Source organism: Tiliqua scincoides, chromosome 2 (genome assembly GCF_035046505.1).
Source record: "Tiliqua scincoides isolate rTilSci1 chromosome 2, rTilSci1.hap2, whole genome shotgun sequence".
Taxonomy (NCBI): domain Eukaryota; kingdom Metazoa; phylum Chordata; class Lepidosauria; order Squamata; family Scincidae; genus Tiliqua; species Tiliqua scincoides.
In genome coordinates this window covers 263,058,680-263,072,545 of record NC_089822.1, presented here as the reverse complement: position 1 = coordinate 263,072,545, position 13,866 = coordinate 263,058,680, and the positions used below count along the sequence as shown (strand labels likewise).

The window sequence follows — 13,866 nt, the reverse complement described above, 5'->3', positions numbered from 1 at the left end:
TTTCATTGTGTTCAATAAATAACTGTTGAAGAAAAAAAATGTGGTGCATTACTTTCTGGGCGACCCTCGTACATCCCCTTGATGTTGCCCATGTCAGCTGCTATCTGTATCTCGGAACAGCTGGAGCCAGTAGTCATTAGCACATCTCCTGGCAGTCTGTTGGACTTTTATAAGAACATAAGAACATAAGAACAGCCCCACTGGATCAGGCCATAGGCCCATCTAGTCCAGCTTCCTGTATCTCACAGCGGCCCACCAAATGCCCCAGGGAGCACACCAGATAACAAGAGACCTCGTCCTGGTGCTCTCCCCTACATCTGGCATTCTGACTTAACCCATTCCTAAAATCAGGAGGTTGCGCATACACATCATGGCTTGTACCCCATAATGGATTTTTCCTCCAGAAACTCGTCCAATCCCCTTTTAAAGGCGTCTAGGCTAGACGCCAGCACCACATCCTGTGGCAAGGAGTTCCACAGACCGACCACGCGCTGAGTAAAGAAATATTTTCTTTTGTCTGTCCTAACCCGCCCAACACTCAATTTTAGTGGATGTCCCCTGGTTCTGGTATTATGTGAGAGTGTAAAGAGCATCTCCCTATCTACTCTGTCCATCCCCTGCATAATTTTGTATGTCTCAATCATGTCCCCCCTCAAGCGTCTCTTTTCTAGGCTGAAGAGGCCCAAACGCCGTAGCCTTTCCTCATAAGGAAGGTGCCCCAGCCCCGTAATCATCTTAGTCGCTCTCTTTTGCACCTTTTCCATTTCCACTATGTCTTTTTTGAGATGCGGCGACCAGAACTGGACACAATACTCCAGGTGTGGCCTTACCATCGATTTGTACAACGGCATTATAATATTAGCCGTTTTGTTCTCAATACCCTTCCTAATGATCCCAAGCATAGAATTGGCCTTCTTCACTGCTGCCGCACATTGGGTCGACACTTTCATCGACCTGTCCACCACCACCCCAAGATCTCTCTCCTGATCTGTCACAGACAGCTCAGAACCCATCAGCCTATATCTAAAGTTTTGATTTTTTGCCCCAATGTGCATGACTTTACACTTACTGACATTGAAGCGCATCTGCCATTTTGCTGCCCATTCTGCCAGTCTGGAGAGATCCTTCTGGAGCTCCTCACAATCACTTCTGGTCTTCACCACTCGGAAAAGTTTGGTGTCGTCTGCAAACTTAGCCACTTCACTGCTCAACCCTGTCTCCAGGTCATTTATGAAGAGGTTGAAAAGCACCGGTCCCAGGACAGATCCTTGGGGCACACCGCTTTTCACCTCTCTCCATTGTGAAAATTGCCCATTGACACCCACTCTCTGCTTCCTGGCCTCCAACCAGTTCTCAATCCATGAGAGGACCTGTCCTCTAATTCCCTGACTGTGGAGTTTTTTTCAGTAGCCTTTGGTGAGGGACCGTGTCAAATGCCTTCTGAAAGTCCAGATATATAATGTCCACGGGTTCTCCCGCATCCACATGCCTGTTGACCTTTTCAAAGAATTCTATAAGGTTTGTGAGGCAAGACTTACCCTTACAGAAGCCATGCTGACTCTCCCTCAGCAAGGCCTGTTCATCTATGTGTTTTGAGATCCTATCTTTGATGAGGCATTCCACCATCTTACCCGGTATGGATGTTAGGCTGACCGGCCTATAGTTTCCCGGGTCCCCCCTCTTTCCCTTTTTAAAAATAGGCGTGACATTTGCTATCCTCCAATCTTCTGGCACCGTGGCCGTTTTGAGGGACAAGTTGCATACCTTAGTCAAGAGATCTGCAACTTCATTCTTCAATTCCTTAATAACCCTTGGGTGTATGCCATCAGGGCCCGGTGACTTATTGATCTTTAATTTGTCAATGAGGTCTGAAACATCTTCTCTTTTAACCTCTATCTGACTTAACTCCTCGGTTAGGAGGGGCCGTTCAGGCAGCGGTATCTGCCCGAGGTCTTCTGCCGTGAAGACAGATGCAAAGAACTCATTTAATTTCTCTGCCATCTCTAAGTCTCCTTTTATCTCCCCTTTCCCTCCCTCACCATCCAGAGGGCCAACCGCTTCTCTGGCGGGTTTCCTGCTTCTAACATATTTGAAGAAGCTTTTATTATTCCCCTTAATGTTGCTGGCCATGCGTTCCTCATAGTCTCGCTTGGCCTCCCCTATCACCTTCTTACATTTCTTTTGCCACAGTTTATGTTCCTTTTTATTCTCTTCATCAGGGCAAGACTTCCATTTACGGAAGGAAGCTTCCTTGCCCTTCACAGCCTCTCTAACTTGGCTGGTTAGCCATGCGGGCACTCTCCTGGATTTAGTGGAACCCTTCTTTCTTTGCGGTATACACCTCTGCTGGGCCTCTATTACTGTTGTTTTAAGCAGCCTCCATGCACTCTGGAGAGACTGGACTCTTTTTACCCTCCCTTTCAACCTCCTTCTAACCAGCCTCCTCATTTGAGGGAAGTCCGCCCGTCGGAAGTCAAGGGTTTTTGTTAGAGATTTGCCTGGTATTCTTCCCCCAACGTGCACGTCAAAACGGATCGCAGCATGATCACTGTTCCCCAATGGCTCAGTAACGTTTACATCTCTAACCAGGTCCTGCGTACCGCACAAAATTAAATCCAGAGTCACCTGTCCTCTGGTGGGCTCCTTGACTAGCTGATCTAAGCCACAGTCATTTAGCACGTCAAGAAATCCGGTTTCCTTATCGTGACCAGAACACAAATTGACCCAGTCAATATGAGGATAATTGAAGTCCCCCATGATTACAACCCTGTCCCTCCTTGTCACCTCCCTGATCTGTTTCCTCATTTCAAGGTCCCCATCAGATTTCTGGTCTGGAGGACGATAGCACGCCCCCAGTATTACATTGCTGCACAAGCCTGGTAATTTAACCCACAGAGATTCTACGGTGGAGTCGGACCCACCTTCAATCTCTACTTTGCTGGATTCTATCCCTTCCTTAACATAAAGGGCCACCCCACCTCCAACACGCCCCTGCCTGTCCCTCCTGTAGAGTTTATAGCCCGGGATTGCGGTATCCCACTGATTTTCCGCATTCCACCAGGTTTCCGTTATGCCCACTATGTCAATATTTTCCCTTGTCACCAGACATTCCAGTTCTCCCACCTTTGCTCGTAGACTTCGGGCATTCGCATAAAAGCATTTATACACGGAATGCCCCAGGATGGGCTGCTTATTCGCTCCTTTGTCCCCGCATCCTCTCATTGTGCCAAACCGTCTATCACATCCCATCACCCTACCTTTCCCAATTTCTTCTCCTACCCTGCCTTTGTCTTGTTGTTCTCTAACCTCCCCATCCTCATCCCATAGGGATGAGGAGTCCCGAACCGGATGCCCCTCGGCTCCTGTCGGCCTTCCCCCAGGGATCAGTTTAAAAGCTGCTCTGCCACCTTTTTAATGTTATGCGCCAGCAGTCTGGTTCCATTCTGGTTCAAATGGAGCCCGTCCCTCTTGTACAGGCCCCGCTTGTCCCAAAACGTTCCCCAGTGCCTAACGAATCTAAACCCCTCCTCCCTACACCACCGTCTCATCCATGCATTGAGACCCCTGATCTCCGCCTGCCTAGCTGGCCCTGCGCGTGGAACAGGTAGCACTTCAGAGAACGCTACCTTTGAGGTCCTGGCTTTCAGCTTCCTGCCTAAAAGCCTAAATTTGGCCTCCAGGACCTCCCAGCTACACTTGCCCACGTCGTTGGTGCCGACATGCACCACAGCCGCTACCTCTCCCCCAGCACTGTCTACTAGCCTGTCTAGACGAGAAGTGATGTCCGCAACCTTCGCACCAGGCAGGCAAGTCACCATGCGGTCCTCACATCCGTCGCAAACCCCCCTCTCTATGTTTCTAATAATCGAATCCCCCACTACAAGAAGCCCCCGACCCCCCTCCCGCCGAGGAGTATCCCGAGTGCGCTCGGATACGGGCCCATCCCCTGGAGAAGGGGTCCCCACTAGGGGATTGTTTCCCTCCTCTCCAGGATGACGTCCTCCAGTCCCGAGACTTCCCACCCGGGCAGCTGAGGAGCTGCACGCCTGAGGTTGGGACGAAGCCTGATCGTCCCCGGAAGTCTCCCCACGGTCCTCCTCTGGCTGCCTGCGCTTCTCCAGGTCGGCCACCAAGGCTTCAAGGGAGCGGACATGTTCCCTGAGAGCCTGGAGCTCCTTGCACCGAGGACACACCCATGACTTATGCCCCAGAGGCATATAATCATACATGTGGCACTCAATGCAGAACACTGGATAGCCCCCACCCTGCTGCTGGCTGTCTGACTGCATAGCTTTTTTGTTGTTGTTGTTTTATTTAGGGGTCCTTTTAAAAACCGTACACTGGATAGCAGCCCTCTTCTCTAGGGAAGAGGAAGGGCAGTGTATGGGGCCCTGGCCTCCTCGCCCTGCCGCTGAACTCGCCCAGATGCTAAACTCTTGTGCCTTACCTGGCACTTGGTTCCCAGAGGCCACACGCGTCTGCAGAGAGCCTCACGCGATGGCCTGCCTAGCTTTATACTCCTGGCTGGCTCCTCCCCCCTCCTTCCTTCCTGATTGAAAGGGGGCTGGCCTTCCCAGGTGAGCTTACAAAAGCTCAGGAAGGCAAATGGCTGCTGATGGGCGTGACCTACTCTGCAGGCTCCTGAATGGACTGCTTGGATTAGCCTACTGGGGCTCTTAATGGGTTGGGAATTGGCCCTTCCTAGGTCCTTTCCCTCCTAGTTCTGTTCTCTTAGGCTGGACTGTTTTTGTAACCTCAAGCTAGTTTTTATTTGGGTTTGTTTAATTATTTATTGCTCACTAGATCCTGTGTCCCAATTTACTGACCTGTTTAGGTTATGTTCTAACTTAGATTAGGTTTAACCTGGGTTAAGTATAGGTTTAATTTAAACAAGTAGAAAACCTGCTTTTCACTTTATCCTCCTCCCTTCCTTCGATTAAGTGCTACCTTAGGTGCAGCTAACTTTCAATTTTGATTTAAATGCCTGACCCTTGGGCACTTACTCACGAGTAGGACTCTGCTCCTGCTCACGAGTAGCCCTATGTACCTCCCTTAGGTGCTAACTTTCAATTTTGATTTAAGGTTGCTTTAAAGGTAAGATTAAGGTTAGAAGACAGGGAGTTAGAAAGACAAAGCGTTAGAATGAGTACACTTACCTCCTCCTCCTGCTCCTCCTCCTCTCCTTCTCCAAAACTCAGAGGTCTCCTTGCCTTCTCCTCGCCCAGATGCTAAACTCTTGTGCCTTACCTGGCACTTAGTTCCCAGAGGCACTTGGTTCCCAGAGGCCACACTTAACTTTACACTTCACACTTATGAAACTTAACTTTTATGAAATCATTTAACATGAGAACAGCCCTGCTGGATCAGGCCATAGGCCCGTCTAGTGCAGCTTCCTCTACCTCACAGTGACACAGGACAGCTAGAGACCTGCATCCTGCTGCCCTCCCCTGCATCAGGCATTCTGAGGTAGCCTATTTCTAAAGTCAGGAGGTTGCACATACCCATCATGGCTTGTAGCCTGTGATGGAACTTTCCCTCCAGAAATTTTTCCAATCCCCTTTTAACGGCATCTAGGCCAGATGCCATCACCACATCATGTAGCAAGGAGTTCCACAGAGTAATTACCCACTGGTTAAAGAAATGTTTTTCTTTTGTCTGCTCTCATCTCCTGACACTCAATATTAGCGGATGTTCCCTGGTTCTGGTGTCCTGTGAGAGGGAAAAGAGAATCCCTCTATCCACTCTGTCCGTCCCCTATATAATTTTGTATGTCTCAAAATTTGTACGTCTCAAAATTGTTGTATCCAGCAGGGCTCTTCAGCAGGGATAGGGGAACGTGCAAACAGCACCAAGGCTGTTTCCGGATCCGTCCAAAGACCCATGGAGTCGGCAGCATTCCAGCAGTGGCCACCAGGAAGCCCCAAAGCAGCTTCTTTGTCCCCAGTGGTATACTGCTGCTATCCATGGAGGCTCTACATTACTGGGCCAAGAGTTCATTTGCTTCTCTTCTTCTTTATTATGTAGAATGTAAGAACTTTGGCTGGATCAGACTCAAGGTTTGTCAAGTCCAGTCAGATGTCTGTGGGTGGCCCCCAAACAGGGCAGGGAGGCAGGTCCTCTGAAAGGGGTTTTATCGTGGGGTAGAAAGCTTCTTTGGGGCCCAAAGGGGGAGGGGAGAGGCTGAAACAGAGTGCAGGAGGGTGGCAGATGCTTGCACAACAGAGCTAAACAGAGGGCAGGAAGTCTGGTCTAGAGGGTAGAGCCTCCGTCTGCCTGAAGATAACATCCACAAGGTTGCCAGTTCGAGGCCACCGGCACCATGAACGGCAAGACCTTGAAACAGATGACAAGCTGAGCCAGGCCATTCCATCTGCTCTGTGCGTGGGAGGATGGAGGCCAGAATGTAAAGCCAGATCGGAACGAAACAACTTGAATGTAGTGGTTCTTGAAAGAAAGAACCTTCTTTCAAATTGTAAAAATCCCTATTTAATAAGGGATTTAAATAAAAGCCTGCCTATGTAAACCGCCTTGAATAAAGTCTTGAATAAAGACCAAGAAAGGCGGTATATAAATACCTGTTGTTGTTGTTGTTGTTGTTGTTGTTATTAAACCTGCCACTCTCCCTTCAGCATCCCAGTTCAATGCCCACAGCTCATCCTCCTTTGCACTGGGTCCAGGGGTGGCAGCGCATCAGGCACACCCAGAAGCCTCCTCCCTCCCCAAAGGCTGCAGCAAAGGTTCAAGCAAGTACTTCTAGGTACTGACATCATGAAACTTGGTTGTCACTGTATTCAGCCAAAGATGTACACAGGGGACCTCAGTATCTGCAGGGGATACTTTCTGGGGCCCGTGGATACCGAAATCCGCAGGTAATCAAATCCACGATTGGCCCATTTAAGCCCTACAAAGGGGACTGCAGCTGTGTCACCTCTGGAGAGCTCAGGTGGTGCCAAGTCTGACTCCACATAGATCCTTGGGACCTGCGTTGAGCCAGATCCATGGATGCAGATATCTGCGGATATCGAGACCCCAGCTGTATGTCAGTATTGAGTAGAAATTAAGAATGTCTCGTTTATACTTGTACAGCTGTATGTCAAACTGGCCCCGGGGCTTGGGTTTGGGCACTCCTGATCTAGAGGACTGATCTTCAGTCTGTGAGTTTATGCAAGCAGAAGTTGCTATCTTATCATTGTTACATACCTTTTTAAAAACCAGTGTCTAGACCTCATGACTGTGAAGGGAAACCTGAAATTGTGCAAGTAACAGCTGCTGAACTCTCTGGATCCATGAAGGGGTGGGAATAGGCTGGACCAACATTCACATCTTGGCAATAATCTCAGTGTGTGTCAGCGTAGCACAAAATACTGCCAAACAGTACAGATTCCGTGAGCGAAATGATAGTCCGTTTGGCTGAAACACGTGGGAGGAAGGAGGAGCAGTAGCAGCTGCTCTTAAGAGGCAGCTGGCCACTGCCAGTGCCAACATCTGCCTGTAGTTCTCACCTCCATGCATTTGTCAAACGTTTTAGCTCCACGCGAGTCACTGGCTATCAGCATATCAAGTGGCAGAGAGTTCCATAGTTTAAGCACATGCATTTGCTACTTCATCTGTTCTAATTCTACCTACAGATCCACTTTATTTCCCTTCTGGCACCACCCCCTGGACATCCTATTGTGATGCTGAAAACAGATTTCACTAGAATTAGATTAAGATAAGAAGCACCCTGTGGAATCAGACCAAGAGTCCATCTCCTGCAGGGGTTGGCTCCTAACCGTGGCCAGCCAGATGCTTCCAGTGGATTGGAAGGCAACGATCTTTCCTTGCTGTATGTTTATTCACTGACACCTTGACAGCTCTGAAATGTTTTTGTCACTGCAGATCCAGCTGCAAGGAAAGCTTCCCCTGGAGACCTTCTGCCTGTCACCAAGCTATTGACAAGCCCAGGAGATCAGTCAGAAAAGAGAGAGGCGGCCATCCTCACCTGGAGCCTTGCTCTTTTGATCCAAGCTCCAATGCTGGAGAGAGAAAAGGGGGGGTTGATTTGACAGGAAGGGGTCTTTCCTCTCTCCTTCTCCTCACTCTAGGAACTCTCTGTCCCCTTAACCCTTTTCCGGCTCAGTTAGGAAAGCAAACACATCTGACTCTGAGAGGGGCAGAGGGAGGGAAGGAGAGCAGATGCTCTGATTCCTAGAGAAGGGCCAGAGTGTGAGATGGGAGGATGTTTAAAAAAGAAGAGGTCAGTTTTTCCTCCTGTCCCACCTCCCTCCACTCTGTCCTTGGGGAAGGGAAATGGCGTGTCCCTCTCTCCCTCCCTCCCTGGCATTGGAGCAATGGGGCAGATTCTGAGATCTAGAGGAGAAGGTGTAGTTGGGGAGAAAATATATGAAGCGAGGGAGAGGGGAACATGCAAACAGCAGCGAGGCTGATTCTGGATCCGTCCAAAGACCCATGGAGTCAGCAGCATTCCAACTGTGGCCACCAGGAAGCCCCAAAGCAGCTTCTTTGTCCCCAGTGGTGTACTGCTGCTGTCCATGGAGGCTCTACATTACTGGGCCCAGAGTTCATTTACTTCTCTTTTTCTGTACTAGAATGTAAGAACTCTGGCTGGATCAGACTCAAGGTTTGTCAACTCCAGTCGGATGTCTATGGATAGCCCCCAAACAGTGCAGATTCTTTTGGGCCCCTTCCCAAAGGGGGAGGGGAGAGGATGAAACAGAGTGCAGGAGGGTGGTGACAAGGGAGGGCAAACCTTTCCCCAAAGGCTGCAGAGAAGATCCCTGAGTATCTCTGGCCAGATTACCAGGAGAGGCAGCTGCTTGCAGGACAGAGCGGAACCTGCCTCTCTCCCTTCTGTACCCCAGTCCAATGCCCAGATCTTGTCCTCCTTTGCACTGGGTCCAGGGTTGGCAGCGCATCAGGGGCACCCAGAAGCCTCCTCCCTCCCCAAAGGCTGCAGCAAACTTAGGGTGAGCGTCTTCGGCCAAGGCAACAAAGAACTACACCTCCCAGCATGCTCTGGATCCAGGGGGAGGGCAGTTCTCAAGCATTCCTGGGGACTCATGTTCCGCCTCTCTTGCCTGCTTGGAGGAGGTCTTGGCGGAGGCTGGCAAAGGAGAAGGACCTGGTTGCTCTGCTACCCCCAAGCACAGGCAGGATCTTCCCTTTGCACTCTGCACTGGAGGAGAGTCTGTGGCTGCAGAGGTGGGTGGTCTGTGCGACACCCAGGAATAGTGCAGGGGGGAGGGGAGGCTCTTCCCTTGGGTGCATTCAGAGTACCTGGCCTGTTGCACTGGGGAGGGGGGAATGGCTTGCCTGTGGACCTCCCTGTACTGGAGGAGGGAGGGAGAGGATGATCCCCTGTCCTGAGCACAGATTCTCTTTGGGGAAACTTGCTAGAAATGGCTGCACCAATGAACACAACCACAAAGATGGTTGCAGTTGGAATGGGGGTTGTTTAATAGTGCACAAGAAAGTCATTTATAGGCCACATCTTGTTCCTATCACACATTTTCCAACACAACACCTGATGCTAGAATTTCTTCAGAGGTTGGGGAAGAGAGGAGCCAAAAACCAGACCTCGCCCTTGAGACTTTCATTCCAGAATGTCTCCATCTGCTGCTTTCCAGACTTTGGGACAGGATGTGATGCTGAGAAGACCCAGCCCTGACATGCCTTGTTCTTTCTGCTCCCACAGACTGCAGACTGGCAACCCGGATTCAGTGTGGATCAGCTCTTCCTCTCTCGGACATCCAAATGGGTACCACAAATCCAGCTCAGGTATGAAGTTTTAGGAGTATGTTGGTAGTTTTGTGGTGGGGAGCCAGAGCAGGACAGTTGCAACACGTGTAAAAGTCTGTTGCGGCTTACAGACAATTCAGATGGCGAAGCAAAAGGCCACCGTGAACATTTAAAATGTTGATTTATCAGGTATCTCAATGGAAAAAATTAAGATTAAGTTATTTCTGCCCAACGTTGCATCTACGCAACAAGGATCAAACAGATACATAAGAACATATACCCACTGGATCAGGCCATAGGCCCATCTAGTCCAACCTCCTGTATCTCACAGTGGCCCACCAAATGCCCCAGGGAGCACACCAGATAACAAGAGACCTCATCCTGGTGCCCTCCCTTGCATCTGGCATTCTGACATAACCCATTTCTAAAATCAGGAGGTTGCGCATACACATCGTGGCTTGTAACCCGTAATGGATTTTTCCTCCAGAAACTTGTCCACTCCCCTTTTAAAGGCGTCCAGGCCAGATGCCATCACCACATCCTGTGGCAAGGAGTTCCACAGACCAACCACATGCTGAGTAGAGAAATATTTTCTTTTGTCTGTCCTAACCCTCCCAGACTCAATTTTAGTGGATGTCCCCTGGTTCTGGTGTTATGTGAGAGCGTAAAGAGCATCTCTCTATCCACTCTGTCCATCCCCTGCATAATTTTGTATGTCTCAAATCATGTCTTTTCTCAGGCATATCTTTTCTGAACTGAAGAGCCCCAAACGCTGTAGCCTTTCCTCATAAGGAAGGTGCCCCAGCCCCGCAATCATCTTAGTCGCTCTCTTTTGCACCTTTTCCATTTCCACTATGTCTTTTTTGAGATGCATCGACCAGAACTGGACACAATTCTCCAGGTATGGCCTTACCATCGATTTGTACAACGGCATTATAATATTAGCCGTTTTGTTCTCAATACCTTTTCTAATGATCCCAAGCATAGAATTGGCCTTCTTCACTGCTGCTGCACATTGGGTCGACACCTTCATTGACCTGTCCACCACCACCCCAAGATCCCTCTCCCGATCTGTCACAGACAGCTCAGAACCCATCAGCCTTCTGGAGCTCCTCACAATCACTTCTGGTCTTCACCACTCGGAAAAGTTTGGTGTCGTCTGCAAACCCAGCCACCTCACTGCTCAACCCTGTCTCCAGGTCATTTATGAAGAGGTTGAAAAGCACCTGTGGGTTCAGCAGAAATGTGTTAAAGAAGGAAGGAAGTTGAAAAAAGGAGTTCTAGAAACACTGCTAATTTCTCAGTCTGTGCGTCAGGACCCACTAGGTGGGTTGAGTGCCAATTTCTGGTGGGTTCCCATTCATTTCAATATTTTATTTTTAATATTTTAGACTTGATGCTCCCCTGGGATGTGACTGCATTTGGGGAAATGTGACAGACCTGTACTTTTAAAAAGCTAATATGTATATTCATTTAACAATGATAGTCAGTGGGACTTACTCCTGTGTAAGTGTGGATAGGGTGCAGACTGGGATTTTTAAAAAATTTCCCTGCTTGATGATGTCACTTCCAGTCATGACATCATTTCTGGTGGGTCCTGACAGATTATCTTTCTAAAAAGTGGGTCCCAGTGCTAAATGTGTGAGAACCATTCTGGTCTACTGGTCTAAGCAGTATTGTCTTCAGCAGGTCTGTAGCCTTAACAGGAAGCTACACACCTCCTGCCATGCATCCAAGAATGTCCCTGGCCCACAGCTTTGGTTATACAAGATTCTGGGATTTTCCCTTTGGGAAAGTTATGATCTACATGTTCTGTCAATCATTATTTTTTCAGGTCATTGTGACATAATGATCCTCCTTTCCTGTTTTTGAGGGAACAACATTCATTCTCTTGGCTCCAGTTTCAGTTATTTTTCTCCAATTAAAAAAGAGAATTTAACCATTTCAGATCTCCCTATCAGCTGGTGGAGATTTGAGTAACCCCATAGGTCTGGCTGGGATTTTACTTGCGGTAAGAGGAAAAACTCCCCTATAGCCACCTCCTTACCTGCACTGGCTGCTGCGCAGGCCCTGATTGTCCCAGTGTAGGTGAGGACTGGGCAGCCCATCACAGAAGAATAAGGCCTTTCTCCTTGAAAGCATCGACAGGCTTTAATGCGAACTGTCCTCTCCCAGCAGATTATCTGAAATCTTCCCTTCTGACAGCAGCCATGTAAGCAGAAGGGCACACAAAATGCCAATGACAAGAGCAAATGCCCAACTTCAGCTTTCCCCAAATGTTTTTATCCATTCTGTGGAGTCTAAACAGCTGAAAAAACTATGTGGATCCACGATTAGGAAAAGATTATACTTGATACCTGAAAATACTTGCTTGCTTCTTCTGGTGAGGAAATGAAGTGTGGATGTTTTGTCAGGATTGGGAGCCACTCCTTTCCTGCCTGTGCCAGAGATGCGGAGGAAGGTCTGGGTTCCTGGACACTGTCTGAGGGGGTTTTGTTCTTGCAGGGTCTGGTGATTTTCGAGGATGTGGTCGTGCATTTCACCGAGAAAGAGGCAGCTCTGCTGGATCCAGACCAAAGAGCCTTGTACAGGGAAGTCATGCTGGAGAATTACCGGAATGTGGCCTCTGTGGGTAAGGGGGCTCCTTCCATCATGTGGCCAATGGCTTTTTCTAGCCCTTTTCCTTTTCAGGAAGACCTTTTTGCTGCCTCTAAAACAGGAATTGGCACCCTACGGCCCATGAGCTGTATCTGGTCTGCCAACCAACATCGCCCAGCCCTGTGAGGCCCCAAACACAGTGGAAGGCCCCAGCCCCAAAGACCATGCTGTGCCTCCCTCTCCCCTTTTCTTCCTCGAAATATGGCAGCTACAAGGCAGGGGGAGTCAATATCATGATCATGGGGTGAAAGCTTTCTCTTAAGCAGAGGGTGAAGCCATTCAGCACATAACTTGGGCACTGATGGTGCTACTACTGCCAAGCTCGGGGGGGGGGAGAGCACCCCCACCTGAGAACTGCAGCATTCATCTCTCTGTGGTTCAGGCCCTGTGATTCTGAGGTTTGCTCGGAACACAATACGGGTAGCATACAGCTTGCTATGCTTGACAGGATGCACTACTCATGAGTAATGAGACTCTGCACCACCTAGATCAAACTTAACAGGAACTTCCCAGCATCAGCTCCCATGTAACAGGGCAAAAGGCCCTGAGAAGGAGCAGAGGGAGGTGAGCCCAGCAGCCTGGAGCACCAGCATCAAACAGGTAGAATCAGCTTGGCTTGCAAAGTGCCCACAAAGTGTGGAACACGAGACGGAATCAGGGTCACGTGCCCACCTCTTTGGAGGGGGGTGCAGCACTCACAGAGCCAAGCCAGATGGATCAGCCTCCTGTATGAACTTGAGCTGAACTGAACTGCATCATAAACTGAACTGGAGCAGGATTCAAGGCACATGTATTCAGAAGGAAGTCCCACTGTGTCCAGTGGGGTTTCTCTCCTGAAGGAAAAGGACTGCAGCCTGCAGGCCTAAACTGGACTCAACTGGACTGTGTGCATGACTGTGGTCATGGGGGTGGGGGGGAGAGGAAAAGGGCAAATCATTTTCCAGAGAGCAAGTTTAAGGGCTAGTCATTGTTAATGCTGTGACCTGTTCTTGCCCCACGTTTCAAGAGAGACGTGGAGAAGATGGCGCAAGGTGCACACCCTCCATTTGGATTCCTTGGAAATGGTTGAGTTTTGTCTGCCGCACAGTTTGTTTTTTTAAAACAAAGTTTATTTATTACAGATACAGGTAAGGAAAATCGGTTAGACTTAGGGCTGGAACTATGTATTGGCAACCTTCAGTCTCGAAAGACTCTGGTATCGCGCTCTGAAAGGTGGTTCTGGCACAGCGTCTAGTGTGGCTGAAAAGGCCAATCCGGGAGTGACAATCCCTTCCACACCGGGAGCAAGTGCAGTCTGTCCCTGGTCTGTCTCCCTGGCTATGGGCCTTCCTTCTTTGCCTCTTAGCCTCAGACTGTTGGCAAAGTGTCTCTTCAAACTGGGAAAGGCCATGCTGCACAGCCTGCCTCCAAGCGGGCCGCTCAGAGGCCAGGGTTTCCCACTTGTTGAGGTCCATCCCTAAGGCCTTCAGA

At 49.4% G+C, this 13,866-nt stretch overlaps 2 protein-coding genes across 3 annotated transcripts in view; both read left to right on the top strand.

The window, feature by feature from the left end:
- The window catches only part of LOC136640361 (zinc finger protein 585A-like), a 474,925-nt gene that overhangs the window by 327,567 nt on the left and 133,492 nt on the right, over window positions 1–13,866 (top strand). The window lies entirely within an intron of this gene.
- LOC136640334 (zinc finger protein 208-like) overlaps window positions 9,097–13,866 on the top strand; it is a 36,943-nt gene continuing 32,173 nt past the window's right edge. For both annotated transcript variants that reach the window (XM_066615382.1, XM_066615383.1), the window contains exons 1-3: window positions 9,097–9,201; window positions 9,695–9,777; window positions 12,244–12,370. In XM_066615382.1, the coding sequence (XP_066471479.1) occupies window positions 9,754–9,777; window positions 12,244–12,370 (151 nt within the window). In that variant the 5' untranslated portion in view covers window positions 9,097–9,201; window positions 9,695–9,753. The remainder of the gene's footprint in view (window positions 9,202–9,694; window positions 9,778–12,243; window positions 12,371–13,866) is intronic.